This window comes from Tachyglossus aculeatus, unplaced genomic scaffold (assembly GCF_015852505.1).
Source record: "Tachyglossus aculeatus isolate mTacAcu1 unplaced genomic scaffold, mTacAcu1.pri scaffold_101_arrow_ctg1, whole genome shotgun sequence".
Taxonomy (NCBI): Eukaryota; Metazoa; Chordata; class Mammalia; order Monotremata; family Tachyglossidae; genus Tachyglossus; species Tachyglossus aculeatus.
In genome coordinates, this window is record NW_024044842.1 from 509,536 (window position 1) to 526,473 (window position 16,938).

The window sequence follows — 16,938 nt, forward strand, 5'->3', positions numbered from 1 at the left end:
GTGCTTATTATGTGTCAATCGCGGTTCCAATAATAATAGTAAGGGTATTTAAGTGCTTATTATGTGTCAATCGCGGTTCCAATAATAATACTAATGGTATTTAAGTGCTAAATGTGTGTCTATCACTAAGTGTAATGATAACAGTGGTATTTGGGTTAAGCGCCTACTACGCGCCGAGCACTGTCCTAAGCGCCGGGGGGGGATCCCGGGTCGTTGGGTGGTCCCCCTCGGGGGCTCCCGGTCCTCATCCCCATTTGACAGCCGAGGCCACTGAGGCCCAAAGACGCTCCCAGCTGACGGGGGGGAGCGGGATCGGAACCCGTGACCTCCGATCCCCGGCCGGGCCTCGACCTCCCCGGGCCCCTGCCCACTTCTGGGACCCTCTTTTGGGGGTCCCCCCCATCCCCCCCATGGACTCACGGGGTTCCCCTTGGGTCCGTCGTCGCCGGTGGGGCCTTTGGGTCCAGTGGGTCCGGCCTCCCCGGGCTGCCCGGCCTCGCCCTTCTCGCCTCGCTCTCCCCGCGGCCCCTGGGCGGGGGGGACACAACAGTCACTCGTGAGACCTACTTACTGAGCGCTTCCTGTGTGCGGGGCACTGGACTGAACCCTTGGGACGTCCAAGTTGGCAACGTGGTATCTGTGAATACGACTGATCGAATGAATGAATGAATACTATTATTACTGCAGTAATAAGGATGGTGTCGGGGAAGCGCTTACTATGTGCCGAGCGCTGTACTAAGCGCCGGGGGAGACGCGGGGTCGTCGGGTTGTCCCACTAATAATAAGGATTATAAGGATGGTGTTTGTGAATATTAGTATTATTATAGTAATAAGGATGGTATCGGGGAAGCGCTTACTATGTGCCGAGCGCTGTACTAAGCGTCGGGGGAGACGCGGGGTCATCGGGTTGTCCCACTAATAGTAAGGATTATAAGGATGGTATTTGTGAATATTAGTATTATTATAGTAATAAGGATGGTATCGGGGAAGCGCTTACTATGTGCCGAGCGCTGTTCTAAGCGCCGGGGGAGACGCGGGGTCATCAGGTTGTCCCACTAATAATAAGGATTATAAGGATGGTGTTTGTGAATATTATTAGTATTAGAGTGATAAGGATGGTATCGGGGAAGCGCTTACTATGTGCCGAGCGCTGTTCTAAGCGCCGGGGGAGACGCGGGGTCGTCGGGTTGTCCCACTAATAGTAAGGATTATAAGGATGGTGTTTGTGAATATTATTAGTATTATAGTGATAAGGATGGTATCGGGGAAGCGCTTACTATGTGCCGAGCGCTGTACTAAGCGTTGGGGGAGACGCGGGGTCATCGGGTTGTCCCACTAATAATAAGGATTATATGGATGGTGTTTGTGAATATTATTAGTATTACAGTGATAAGGATGGTATCGGGGAAGCGCTTACTATGTGCCGAGCGCTGTTCTAAGCGCCGGGGGAGACGCGGGGTCATCGGGCTGTCCCACTAATAATAAGGATTATAAGGATGATATTTGTGAATATTATTATTATGGTAATAAGGATGGTACTGGGGAAGTGTTTACTATGTGCCGAGCGCTGTACTAAGCGTCGGGGGAGACACGGGGTCATCGGGTTGTCCCAGGTGGGGCTCGCATTTTTAATAATAAGGATTATAAGGATGGTATTTGTGAATATTATTATTATAGTAATTATATTATTAATATAATATATATATATAATGATAATATTTATTATAATTATAATGTATAATTATAATAATTATATTATTATAGTAATAAGCGCTGGGGGAGATGTGGGGTCATCGCTTGCTATAATAATAATAATAATAATGATGGCATTTATTAGCCGCTTACTATGTGCAAAGCACTGTTCTAAGCGTTGGGGAGGTTACAGGGTGATCAGGTTGCCCCTCGTGGGGCTCCCGGTCTTCATCCCCATTTTCCAGATGAGGGAACTGAGGCCCAGAGACGCGAAGTGACTCGCCCAAAGTCACACGGCTGACAGTTGGCGCAGCCGGGATTTGAACCCACGACCTCTGGCTCTCAAGCTCGGGCTCTTTCCACTGAGCCACCAAGCGCTTACTAGGCGCCAAGCACTGTCCTAAGCGCTCAGTACAGTGCTCTGCACACAGTAAGCGCTCAATAAATACGACTGACGATGTTCTAAGCGCTGGGGAGGTTACGAGGTGATGGGGTTGTCCCGCGAGGGGCTCCCGGTCTTCATCCCCATTTGACAGATGAGGGAACTGAGGCCCGGGGAAGGGAAGTGACTCGCCCAAGGTCCCCCGGCTGACACTTGGCGGAGTCGGGATTTGAACCCAGGACCTCTGACTCCAAAGCCCAGGCTCTTTCCGCTGAGCCACACTGTTAGATGAGGGCGGATCGACAGACCGACGAGGGTCGTTTCCGGGCAGATGGCCGGACAGACGAGGGTCAGTTCCGGGGCAGTTTGATGGACAGAGAGACGAGGGTCAGTTGGGGGGCAGTGTGATAGACAGACGAGGGTCAGTTGTGGGGCAGTGTGATAGACAGACAAGGGTCCGATCCAGAGCAGACGGACAGACAGACGAGGGTCAGTTGTGGGGCAGTTTGATGGACGGAGAGACGAGGGTCAGTTGGGGGGCAGTGTGATAGACAGACAAGGGCCACTTCCGGAGCAGATGGACAGACAGATGAGGGTCAGTTGTGGGGCAGTTTGATGGACGGAGAGACGAGGGTCAGTTGTGGGGCAGTTTGATAGACAGACAAGGGTCAGTTGTGGGGCAGTGTGATAGACAGACAAGGGTCAAATCTGGAGCAGATGGACAGAGAGATGAGGGTCAGTTCTGGGGCAGTTTGATGGACAGAGAGACGAGGGTCAGTTGTGGGGCAGTGTGATAGACAGACAAGGGTCCGATCCGGAGCAGATGGACAGACAGACGAGGGTCAGTTCTGGAGCAGTTTGATGGACAGAGAGACAATGGTCAGTTGTGGGGCAGTTTGATAGACAGACAAGGGTCAGTTGTGGGGCAGTTTGATAGACAGACAAGGGTTCGATCCGGAGCAGACGGACAGACAGACGAGGGTCAGTTTTGAGGCAGTTTGATGGACAGAGACAAGGGTCAGTTGTGGGGCAGTTTGATAGACAGACAAGGGCCAGTTGTGGGGCAGTGTGATAGACAGACAAGGGTCAGATCCGGAGCAGATGGACAGACAGATGAGGGTCAGTTCTGGGGCAGTTTGATGGACAGAGAGACAAGGGTCAGTTGTGGGGCAGTGTGATAGACAGACAAGGGTCCGATCCGGAGCAGATGGACAGACAGACAAGGGTCAGTTCTGGAGCAGTTTGATGGACAGAGAGACAATGGTCAGTTGTGGGGCAGTTTGATAGACAGACAAGGGTCAGTTGTGGGGCAGTTTGATAGACAGACAAGGGTCAGATCCGGAGCAGATGGACAGACAGACGAGGGTCAGTTGTGGGGTGGTTTGATGGACAGAGAGACGAGGGTCAGCTGTGGGGTAGTTTGATAGACAAGGGTCAGACCTGGGGCAGTTTGATGGACAGAGAGACAAGGGTCAGTTGTGGGGCAGTTTGATAGACAGACAAGGGTCAGTTGTGGGACAGCTTGATGGACAGACAAGGGTCAGATCCGGAGCAGATGGACAGACAGATGAGGGTCAGTTTTGAGACTGTTTGATGGACAGAGAGACGAGGGTCAGTTCTGGGGCAGTTTGACAGACAGACGAGGGTCAGCTCTGGAGCAGTTTGATGGACCGAGAGATGAGGGTCAGTTCCGGGGCAGTTTGATAGACCGAGACAAGGGTCAGTTGTGGGGCAGTTTGATAGACAGACAAGGGTCAGATCCAGAGCAGACGGACACACAGACGAGGGTCAGTTCTGGGGCAGTTTGACGGACAGAGAGACAAGGGTCAGTTGTGGGGCAGTTTGATAGACAGACAAGGGTCAGTTCCGGGGCAGATGGACAGACAGACGAGGGTCAGTTCCAGGGCAGATGGACAGACAGACGAGGGTTAGTTCTGAGGCAGTTTGATGGACAGAGAGACGAGGGTCAGTTCTGGGGCAGTGTGATAGACAGACAAGGGTCCGATCTGGAGCAGACGGACAGACAGACGAGGGTCAGTTCTGGGGCAGTTTGATGGACCAAGAGATGAGGGTCAGTTCCGGGGCAGTTTGATAGACAGACAAGGGTCAGTTCCGGGGCAGATGGACAGACAGATGAGGGCCAGTTTTGAGGCAGTTTGATGGACAGAGAGACAAGGGTCAGTTGTGGGGCAGTCAGACAGACAAGGGTCAGATCCGGAGCAGACGGACAGACAGACGAGGGTCAGTTCTGGGGCAGTTTGATGGACGGAGAGACAAGGGTCAGTTGTGGGGCAGTTTGATAGACAGACAAGGGTCAGTTCTGGGGCAGATGGACAGACAGACAAGGGTCAGTACCAGGGCAGATGGACAGACAGACGAGGGTCAGTTCTGAGGCAGTTTGATGGACAGAGAGACAAGGGTCAGTTGTGGGGCAGTGTGATAGACAGACAAGGGTCAGATCTGGGACAGTCTGAAAGGCAGACAAGGGTCAGATCCGGAGCAGATGGACAGACAGATGAGGGTCAGTTCTGGGGCAGTCTGATGGACAGAGAGACGAGGGTCAGTTCTGGGGCAGTTTGATGGACCGAGAGACGAGGGTCAGTTATGGGGCAGTTTGATAGACAGACAAGGGTCAGTTCCAGAGCAGATGGACAGACAGATGAGGATCAGTGCCGGGGTAGTTTGACGGACAGAGAGACAAGGGTCAGTTGTGGGGCAGTTTGATAGACAGACAAGGGTCAGTTCCGGGGCAGATGGACAGACAGACAAGGGTCAGATCTGGAGCAGATGGACAGACGGATGAGGGTCAGGTCCGGGGCAGTTTGATGGACAGAGAGACAAGGGTCAGTCGTGGGGCAGTCTGACAGACAGACAAGGGTCAGATCCGGAGCAGATGGACAGACAGACGAGGGTCAGTTCTGGGGCAGTTTGATGGACAGAGAGACGAGGGTCAGTTGTGGGGCAGTCTGACAGACAGACAAGGGTCAGAACCGGAGCAGACGGACACACAGACGAGGGTCAGTTCTGGGGCAGTTTGACGGACAGAGAGACAAGGGTCAGTTGTGGGGCAGTTTGATAGACAGACAAGGGTCAGTGCTGGGGCAGATGGACAGACAGACAAGGGTCAGTTCCAGGGCAGACGGACAGACAGATGAGGGTCAGTTTTGAGGCACTTTGATGGACAGAGAGACAAGGGTCAGTTGTGGGGCAGTTTGATAGGCAGACAAGGGTCAGTTCCAGGGCAGATGGACAGACAGACGAGGGTCAGTTCTGGGGCAGTTTGACGGACAGAGAGACGAGGGTCAGTTGTGGGGCAGTGTGATAGACAGACAAGGGTCAGTTCCGGGGCAGATGGACAGACAGACAAGGGTCAGATCCGGAGCAGATGGACAGACAGATGAGGGTCAGTTTTGAGGCAGTTTGATGGACAGAGAGACAAGGGTCAGTTGTGGGGCAGTTTGATAGACAGACAAGGGTCAGTTCCGGGGCAGTTTGATAGACAGACAAGGGTCAGTGCTGGGGCAGATGGACAGACAGACAAGGGTCAGTTCCAGGGCAGACGGACAGACAGATGAGGGTCAGTTTTGAGGCAGTTTGATGGACAGAGAGACAAGGGTCAGTTGTGGGGCAGTTTGATAGGCAGACAAGGGTCAGTTCCAGGGCAGATGGACAGACAGACGAGGGTCAGTTCTGGGGCAGTTTGATGGACAGAGAGACGAGGGTCAGTTGTGGGGCAGTGTGATAGACAGACAAGGGTCAGTTCCGGGGCAGATGGACAGACAGACAAGGGTCAGTTCCAGGGCAGATGGACAGACAGACGAGGGTCAGTTCTGGGGCAGTTTGATGGACAGAGAGACGAGGGTCAGTTGTGGGGCAGTTTGATAGGCAGACAAGGGTCAGGTCCGGGGAGGACGGACAGACGGCCGGCCAGCCGCGGGGGGGGGGTCCCACTCACCTTGACTCCGGGCTCCCCCTGGATCCCCGGGGACCCCGACTCTCCCGGGTCGCCCTGGAGCGGAAGGGTCAAGGGTCAAACATCCGCCTCGGCCCCGTCCCCCCAGGTCCCCCCTCCCCCACAATAGAGCGCTTAGAGCAGTGCTGGGCACAGAGTAAGCGTCTCTCAAATACCACGACAACGATAATCATTGATGATGATGATAATAATAATGACGGTGGGCATTATTATTATTATTATTATTATTATCCGGCCGGCCCGTTACCTTCTCTCCAGGTGGTCCCAGGTTGCCGACTCCTCCGGGTGGGCCTTGCGGACCCTGTCGGGGAGGAGGGGGCGATGAGGGACTGGGGGAGGGGGGCAAAATCGGGGGAGGAGGAGGAGGAGGAGGGAGGCGACACTCACATCAGCTCCGTTGGGTCCGGCCGGGCCTCGGGGTCCCGGGGGTCCGGGGGGTCCCTGGGAGGGAAGCAGAGACACGTCGGTCACTCCCGGGCGGAGATGGGCGGGAGGTGTCAAGAGGCGGGCTTAGTACTCAAGCGCTCAGTACAGTGCTCGGCACGCAGTAAGCGCTCAGTAGGTACGCTTGAATGAATGAATGGTGGGGGTCAAAGGTCACTGGGGGGGGTTTTCCCAGGGGCAGGAGCCCAGAGGGTGTCGGTTGGGGATTGGGGCCGGAGGTCAGAGGTCAGCGAGGGGTCGGGGACCACGGGCGAGGGGGGTCGGAGGTCGGCGTGGAGTCGGGGTCGGCGGGGGTCGGAGGTCGGTGTGGAGTCGGGGTCAGAGGTCAGGGAGGGGTCCGTGGGGGTTGGGGACCAGGGGACCCCAGGCGATGGGGGTCGGAGGTCGGGGTGGAGTCGGGGTCAGAGGTCAGGGAGGGGCAGGGTCGGGGGTCAGCAGAGAGTGGGGGGGGGGCGGACGGACGGACGGACGGACTCACCAGGGGCCCCACGTCTCCTGACTCGCCTTTCTCTCCCGAAGGGCCGGGCAGACCCTGCGGCGGACGGACGGATGGATGGATGGGCGGGTGGATGGGCGGACGGGTGGACGGACGGACAGGCGGATGGATGGATGGAAGGATGGAAGGATGGATGGACGGATGGACGGATGGAAGGATGGATGGATGGATGGATGGATGGATGGATGGATGGATGGATGGATGGATGGGAGGACGGATGGATGGATGGATGGATGGATGGATGGATGGATGGATGGATGGATGGATGGATGAATGGATGGATGGATGGATCGGCGGACGGATGGACAGACGGACAGATGGATGGGTGGATGGACGGACGGGTGGACGGATGGATTGATGGATGGGTGGGTGGACGGATGGATGGATGGATGAATGGATGGATGGATGGATGGATCGGCGGACGGATGGACAGACGGACAGATGGATGGGTGGATGGGTAGATGGGTGAACGGATGGATGGACGGATGGATTGATGGATGGGTGGGCGGACAGATGGATGGATGGATGGGTGGACGGATGGACGGGTGGATGGGTAGATGGGTGGACGGATGGATGGACGGGTGGATGGGTAGATGGGTGGACGGATGGATGGATGGATGGATTGATGGATGGGTGGGTGGACGGACAGGCGGATGGATGGATGGATGGATGGATGGGCAGACGGATGGACAGACGGACAGATGGACGGGTGGATGGGTAGACGGGTGGATGGATGGATGGATGGATTGATGGATGGGTGGGCGGACGGACGGATGGATTGATGGATGGATGGATGGATGGATGGATGGATGGAGGGATGGATGGATGGATGGATGGATGGATGGATGGATGGAGGGATGGATGGATGGATGGATGGATCGGCGGACGGATGGACAGACGGACAGATGGATGGGTGGATGGACGGACGGGTGGACGGATGGATTGATGGATGGGTGGGTGGACGGATGGACGGATGGATGGATGGATGGATGGATCGGCGGACGGATGGACAGACGGACAGATGGATGGGTGGATGGGTAGATGGGTGAACGGATGGATGGACGGATGGATTGATGGATGGGTGGGCGGACAGATGGATGGATGGATCGGTGGACGGATGGACGGGTGGATGGGTAGATGGGTGGACGGATGGATGGACGGGTGGATGGGTAAATGGGTGGACGGATGGATGGATGGATGGATTGATGGATGGGTGGGTGGACGGACAGGCAGATGGATGGATGGATGGATGGATGGGCAGACGGATGGACAGACGGACAGATGGACGGGTGGATGGGTAGACGGGTGGATGGATGGATGGATTGATGGATGGGTGGGCGGACGGACGGATGGATTGATGGATGGGTGGGCGGATGGATGGATGGACGGATGGATGGATGGGCGGACAGATGGACGGACGGATGGGTGGATGGGCAGACGGACGGACGGGTGGATGGGCGGACGGATGGATGGACGGACGGATGGACAGACGGATGGATGGATGGATGGAAACCACGTCAGGACACTCCCCAGGCCCCCCCCCACCCCCGGGAGGTTGACCCTTTGCCTGGGGTCAGCCTCCCATCCCCCCATCTCCCCCTCCCCCTCTCCCCCCCACAACTTCGGGCCCGCCGGCTCGTCCTGGTGCCCTCCCTAGAAACCGGGGGTCACCTGCAGGCCGATGGGTCCGGGGGGGCCATTGAAGCCCCTCGTGCCCTCGTCTCCCTTGGCACCGAAGTGTCCCTGCGGGCCCCGGGCGCCCGCTTCGCCGTCCACGCCCTGCGGGCAGAAGGCCGTGGTGAACGCACAACTCAATGCAACACAAAACACAACACATGCACAAACACACGTGAGCCCGGTGCGGGCAGGGATCGTCTCTCTTGGTTGCTGAACTGTCCCCTTCCCAAGCCCTTAGTCCAGTGCTCCGCACACGGTAAGCGCTCAATAAATAACGATGGATGAGTGAATGAATGAACACAACACACAAGCAGCCCCACCCTCTCCATCTCTCTCTCTTTTTCTCTCTCGCTCTAATAATGGTTAATATTTGTTGAGCGCTTACTATGTGCCAAGCGCTGTTGATTCATTCGTTCCTGCTTCAGTCGCTCATTTATTCATTCATTCACTCATTTATTCATTCATTCCCTCATTCATTCATTCGCTCACTCATTCATCCACTCATTTAATAATTCATTCACTCATTTATTAATTCATTCCCTCATTCATTCACTCACCCACTCATTCATCCACTCATTTAATAATTCATTCATTCATCCACTCATTCATTCAGCCACTCATTTAATCATTCATTCATTCATTCACTCACTCCTTCCTTCCTTCCTTCATCCCTGCCGTGCCTCGGAATGGGGGACCACTGAGGCAATAAATAACGATGGATGAATGAATGAATGAACACAACACACAAGCAGACCCACCCCCTCCATCTCTCTCTCTTTTTCTCTCTCTCTCTAATAATGGTTAATGTTTGTTGAGCGCTTACTATGTGCCAAGCGCTGTTGATTCATCCGTTCCTGCTTCAGTCACTCATTTATTCATTCATTCTCTCATTTATTAATTCATTCCCTCATTCATTCACTCATTCATCCACTCATTTAATAATTCATTCATTCACCCACTCATTCATTCATCCACTCGTTTAATAATTCATTCATTCATTCACTCATTCCTTCCTTCTTTCCTTCATTCATCCCTGCCGTGCTTCGGAATGGGGGACCACTGAGGCAATAAATAACGATGGATGAATGAATGAATGAACACAACACACAAGCAGCCCCACCCTCTCGCTCCAATAATGGTTAATATTTGTTGAGCGCTTACTATGTGCCAAGCGCTGTTGATTCATTCGTTCCTGCTTCAGTCGCTCATTTATTCATTCATTCACTCATTTATTCATTCATTCCCTCATTCATTCATTCACCCACTCATTCATCCACTCATTTAATAATTCATTCACTCATTTATTCATTCATTCCCTCATTCATTCATTCGCCCACTCACTCATCCACTCGTTTAATAATTCATTCATTCATTCACTCATTCCTTCCTTCCTTCCTTCATTCATCCCTGCCATGCTTCGGAATGGGGGACCACTGAGGCAATAAATAACGATGGATGAATGAATGAATGAACACAACACACAAGCAGCCCCACCCTCTCGCTCCAATAACGGTTAATATGTGTTGAGCGCTTACTATGTGCCAAGCGCTGTTGATTCATTCGTTCCTGCTTCAGTCACTCATTTATTCGTTCATTCGCTCATTTATTCATTCATTCCCTCATTCATTCATTCACCCACTCATTCATCCACTCATTTAATAATTCATTCACTCATTTATTAATTCATTCCCTCATTCATTCATTCACTCACTCACTCATCCACTCATTTAATAATTCATTCATTCATCCACTCATTCATTCATCCACTCATTTAATAATTCATTCATTTCCTCATTCATTCATTCACCCACTCATTCATCCACTCACTGAATAATTCATTCACTCATTTATTCATTCATTCCCTCATTCATTCACTCACCCACTCACTCATCCACTCATTTAATAATTCATTCATTCACCCACTCATTCATTCATCCACTCATTTAATAATTCATTCATTCATTCACTCCTCCCTTCCTTCATTCATTCACCCACTCATTCATCCACTCATTGAATAATTCATTCACTCATTTATTAATTCATTCCCTCATTCATTCATTCACCCACTCACTCATCCACCCATTTAATAATTCATTCATTCACCCACTCATTCATTCATCCACTCGTTTAATAATTCATTCATTCATTCACTCACTCCTTCCTTCTTTCCTTCATTCATCCCTGCCACGCCTCGGAATGGGGGACCACTGAGGCAGCCGACTTAAGGGGGGGTCAGGATGGGGGGGGGTCTCTTTCGGGGTCACCGGGGTCAAGTTAGGGTCAGAGGTCACTCACCGCCGCTCCGGGCTGGCCTAGGGGTCCCAGCGGGCCTGGGGGTCCCGGGGGGCCCTGAGGAGAGACACAGAGACAATCAGAGACAGAGAGATAGGAGGGAGAGACAATGACGATGATGGTGGTAGCTGTGGGGCGCTTACTACGTGCCCGGCACTGTCCTAAGCGCCGGGATGGACACAATCACAACAATAATGGCATTTGTTAAGCGCTTTCTTGTCTCCCAGTGGGAGACAAGGGGATCAGGTTGTCCCCAGTCTTCACCCCCATTTTCCAGATGAGGGAACTGAGGCCCGGAGAAGGGAAGCGACTCGCCCAAAGCCCCCCGGCTGACGGAGCCGGGATTCGAACCCGCGACCTCCGCCTCCCGCCGGGCCACGCCGCCTCGCTCCGAGTCCCCGGCGCTTAGAACAGTGCTTTGCGCGTAGTGAGTGCTTAATAAATGCTATCAGAGAGAGAGAGAATAATAATAATAATAATAGTGGCATTTATTAAGCGCTCACTATGCGCAAGGCGCTGTTCTGAGCGCTGGGGAGGTTACAAGGTGATCTCCAGTCTTCATCCCCATTTTACGGATGAGGAAACTGAGGCCCGGAGAAGGGAAGCGACTCGCCCAACGTCCCCCGGCTGACGGAGCCGGGATTTGAACCCGCGACCTCCGCCTCCCACCGGGCCACGCCGCCTCGCTCCGAGTCCCCGGCGCTTAGAACAGTGCTTTGTGCATAGTGAGCGCCTAATAAATGCTATCAGAGAGAGAATAATAATAATAATAATAATAATAATAATAATGGCATTTATTAAGCGCTCACTATGTGCAAGGCACTGTTCTAAGCGCTGGGGAGGCTACAAGGTGATCAGGTCGTCTTCATCCCCATTTGACAGATGAGGTCACTGAGGCCCGGAGAAGGGAAGCGACTCGCCCAAAGCCCCCCGGCTGACGGAGCCGGGATTTGAACCCGCGACCTCCGCCTCCCGCCGGGCCACGCCGCCTGGCTCCGAGTCCCCGGCGCTTAGAACGGTGCTTTGCGCATAGTGAGCGCCTAATAAATGCTATCAGAGAGAGAATAATAATAATAATAATAATAATAATAATGGCATTTATTAAGCGCTCACTATGCGCAAGGCGCTGTTCTAAGCGCTGGGGAGGTTACAAGGTGATCCCCAGTCTTCATCCCCATTTTACGGATGAGGGAACTGAGGCCCGGAGAAGGGAAGCGACTCGCCCAAAGTCCCCCGGCTGACGGAGCCGGGATTCGAACCCGCGACCTCCGCCTCCCGCCGGGCCACGCCGCCTCGCTCCGAGTCCCCGGCGCTTAGGACAGTGCTTTGCGCGTAGTGAGCGCCTAATAAATGCCATCAGAGAGAGAGAGAATAATAATAATAATAATAGTGGAATTTATTAAGCGCTCACTATGCGCAAGGCACTGTTCTAAGCGCTGGGGAGGCTACAAGGTGATCAGGTCGTCTTCATCCCCATTTGACAGATGAGGTCACTGAGGCCCGGAGAAGGGAAGCGACTCGCCCAAAGCCCCCCGGCTGACGGAGCCGGGATTTGAACCCGCGACCTCCGCCTCCCGCCGGGCCACGCCGCCTCGCTCCGAGTCCCCGGCGCTTAGGACAGTGCTTTGCGTGTAGTGAGCGCCTAATAAATGCTATCAGAGAGAATAATAATAATAATAATAATGGCATTTATTAAGCGCTCACTACGCGCAAGGCGCTGTTCTAAGCGCTGGGGAGGCTACAAGGTGATCAGGTCGTCTTCATCCCCATTTTCCAGATGAGGTCACTGAGGCCCGGAGAAGGGAAGTGACTCGCCCAAAGCCCCCTGGCTGACGGAGCCGGGATTTGAACCCGCGACCTCTGCCTCCCACTGGGCCACGCCGCCTCGCTCCGAGTCCCCGGCGCTTAGAACAGTGCTTTGCGCGTAGTGAGCGCTTAATAAATGCTATCAGAGAGAGAGAGAATAATAATAATAATAATAGTGGCATTTATTAAGCGCTCACTATGCGCAAGGCGCTGTTCTGAGCGCTGGGGAGGTTACAAGGTGATCTCCAGTCTTCATCCCCATTTTACGGATGAGGAAACTGAGGCCCGGAGAAGGGAAGCGACTCGCCCAAAGCCCCCCGGCTGATGGGTGGCGGAGCCGGGATTCGAACCCGCGACCTCCGCCTCCCACTGGGCCACGCCGCCTCGCTCCGAGTCCCCGGCGCTTAGGACAGTGCTTTGCGCGTAGTGAGCGCCTAATAAATGCTATCAGAGAGAATAATAATAATAATAATGGCATTTATTAAGCGCTCACTATGCGCAAGGCGCTGCTCTGAGCGCTGGGGAGGCTACAAGGTGATCCCCGGTCTTCATCCCCATTTTACGGATGAGGGAACTGAGGCCCGGAGAAGGGAAGCGACTCGCCCAGAGCGCCCCGGCTGACGGGTGGCGGAGGCGGGATTCGAACCCGCGACCTCCGCCTCCAAAGTCTGTGCTCTTTCCACCGAGCCAGGCTGCTTCCCCATTTTCCAGAGGGGGGAAACTGAGGCCCGGAGGAGGGAAGGTGTTCGAGGGGGAGAAGGGCCAGAGACAAGGCCCCGGGGGGGGGGGGGGTCAGGGGTCAAGGGTCAGGGGTCAAGGGTCAGAGGTCACTCACATGTTCTCCCTTGTTCCCTTTGCTGCCCTTCTGGCCGGCGTCACCGACTTCGCCCTTGGGGGGGGAAAGGTCAGAGGTCAAAGGGGGCAAAGGTCAAGGGGCGGGGGGGCATCCCGGGGACACAGCAGCGATGAATAATTAGTCATTATTAGTCATTAATCATTCATTAATGATTCGTCCTCATGCTCCAGGAACTGTAATAACAGTGATAATGACAATAATAATTGTCAATAATGATAACTATGGATAATGATAATCATTGCTCAATGAATGCGCTCCGTAATAATAATGATTGCAGTGCGTTTGTTGATAATGATAAAAATAATTGTCAATAATTATGGATAATGATAATGATCATCATTGCTCAATGAATACGCTCCGCAAATGATGATGGTTGCGGTGCGTTTGTGGAGAAGCTACTATGTTCCAGGAACTGTAATAATAATGATAATAATAATGATAACTGTTAAGAACGATAAGGATAATCATCGCTCAGTGAATACGACCGATGGATTGATGAATGATTAATCATGAATGGCAAAATAATCAGTCACAGCGGGATTAATGATCACTAGGAATTAATAACTGGCGGTAACAAGGGAGGTTCCCGGAATCAGAAGGAGGTATCTGTTACGCACTTACAATGTTCTAGAAACGGTAATATTAATAATAATAAGGATAATTGCGGTATTTGTTAAGCATCTACTATGTTCCAGGAGCTGTAATAATGCTAATAATTGTGGTATTTGTGAAGTGCCTATTGTAGGATCTGTAATAATAATAACTGTGGTGTGTTTGTTAAGCATCTACTATGTTCCAGGAACTGTAATAATAATAATAATGATGATAATTGTTAAGAATGATAAGGATAATCATTGCTCAAGAAATACGATCGATGGATTGATGAATGATTAATCATTAATGCCAAAATAATCAGTAACAGCGGGGCTAATGATCACTAGGAATTAATAACCGGCGGTAACAAGGGAGGGATTTGTTCAGCGCTGATGTTCCCGGAACTGGAATCCTAAGGTAATACTAACAATAATAAGGATAATTGTGGCATTTGTTAAGCATCTACTATGTTCCAGGAGCTGTAATAATGCTAATAATTGTGGTATTTGTGAAGCGCCTATTGTAGGATCTGTAATAATAATCATTGTGGTGTGTTTGTTAAGAAGCTACTATGTTCCAGGAACTGTAATAATGCTAATAATTGCGGTATTTGTTAAGCGCCTATTATAGGATCTGTAATAATAATAATTGTGGTGCATTTGTTAAGCATCTACTATGTTCCAGGAACTGTAATAATGCTAATAATTGTGGTATTTGTTAAGCGCCTATTATAGGATCTGTAATAATAATCATTGTGGTGCGTTTGTTAAGCATCTACTATGTTCCAGGAACTGTAATAATGCTAATAATTGTGGTGCTTGTTAAGCGCCTATTGTAGGATCTGTAATAATAATCATTGTGGTGTGTTTGTTAAGCATCTACTATGTTCCAGGAACTGTAATAATGCTAATAATTGTGGTATTTGTTAAGCGCCTATTATAGGATCTGTAATGATAATAACTGTGGTGTGTTTGTTAAGCATCCACTATGTTCCAGGAACTGTAATAATAATGATAATAATTGTTAAGAATGATAAGGATAATCATTGCTCAATAAATACGATCGATTGATTGATGAATGATTAATCATTAATGACAAAATAAGCAGTAACAGCGGGCTTAATGATCACTAGGAATTAATAACCGGCGGTAACAAGGGAGGGATTTGTTCAGCGCTGATGTTCCCGGAACTGGAATCCGAAGGTAATACTAATAATAATAAGGATAATTGCAGTATTTGTTAAGCATCTACTATGTTCCAGGAACTGTAATAATGCTAATAATTGCGGTATTTGTTAAGCGCCTATTGTAGGATCTGTAATAATAATCATTGTGGTGTGTTTGTTAAGAAGCTACTATGTTCCAGGAACTGTAATAATGCTAATAATTGCGGTATTTGTTAAGCGCCTATTATAGGATCTGTAATAATAATAATTGTGGTGCATTTGTTAAGCATCTACTATGTTCCAGGAACTGTAATAATGCTAATAATTGTGGTATTTGTTAAGCGCCTATTATAGGATCTGTAATAATAATCATTGTGGTGTGTTTGTTAAGCATCTACTATGTTCCAGGAACTGTAATAATGCTAATAATTGTGGTATTTGTTAAGCGCCTATTATAGGATCTGTAATAATGATAATTGCGGTGTGTTTGTTAAGCATCTACTCTGTTCCAGGAACTGTAATAATAATGATAATAATTGTTAAGAATGATAAGGATAATCATTGCTCAATAAATACGACCGATTGATTGATGAATGATTAATCATGAATGACAAAATAAGCAGTAACAGCTGGCTTAATGATCACTAGGAATTAATAACCGGCGGTAACAAGGGAGGGATTTGTTCAGCGCTGATGTTCCCGGAACTGGAATCCGAAGGTAATACTAATAATAATAAGGATAATTGCAGTATTTGTTAAGCATCTACTATGTTCCAGGAACTGTAATAATGCTAATAATTGCGGTATTTGTTAAGCGCCTATTATAGGATCTGTAATAATAATAATAATTGTGGTATTTGTTAAGCATCTACTATGTTCCAGGAACTGTAATAATGCTAATAATTGTGGTATTTGTTAAGCGCCTATTATAGGATCTGTAATAATAATAACTGTGGTGTGTTTGTTAAGCATCCACTATGTTCCAGGAACTGTAATAATAATGATAATAATTGTTAAGAATGATAAGGATAATCATTGCTCAATAAATACGACCGATGGATTGATGAATGATTAATCATGAATGCCAAAATAATCAGTAACAGCAGGGCTAATGATCACTAGGAATTAATAACCGGCGGTAACAAGGGAGGGATTTGTTCAGCGCTGATGTTCCCGGAACTGGAATCCTAAGGTAATACTAATAATAATAAGGATAATTGTGGTATTTGTTAAGCATCTACTATGTTCCAGGAGCTGTAATAATGCTAATAATTGTGGTATTTGTGAAGCGCCTATTATAGGATCTGTAATGATAATAACTGTGGTGTGTTTGTTAAGAAGCTACTATGTTCCAGGAACTGTAATAATGCTAATAATTGCGGTATTTGTTAAGCGCCTATTATAAGATCTGTAATAATAATCATTGTGGTGCGTTTGTTAAGCATCTACTATGTTCCAGGAACTGTAATAATGCTAATAATTGTGGTGCTTGTTAAGCGCCTATTGTAGGATCTGTAATAATAATCACTGTGGTGTGTTTGTTAAGCATCTACTATGTTCC

General features: G+C 50.2%; 1 protein-coding gene across 1 annotated transcript in view; it reads right to left on the bottom strand.

Annotated features, from left to right (window-relative positions):
• The window catches only part of COL11A2 (collagen type XI alpha 2 chain), a gene marked incomplete at its 5' end in the record, with an annotated part of 220,222 nt that overhangs the window by 39,303 nt on the left and 163,981 nt on the right, over positions 1–16,938 (bottom strand). The window contains 8 exon segments of the mRNA XM_038742186.1: positions 421–528; positions 6,030–6,083; positions 6,295–6,348; positions 6,435–6,488; positions 6,970–7,023; positions 8,659–8,766; positions 10,960–11,013; positions 13,598–13,651. Coding sequence (XP_038598114.1) covers positions 421–528; positions 6,030–6,083; positions 6,295–6,348; positions 6,435–6,488; positions 6,970–7,023; positions 8,659–8,766; positions 10,960–11,013; positions 13,598–13,651 — 540 coding nt within the window.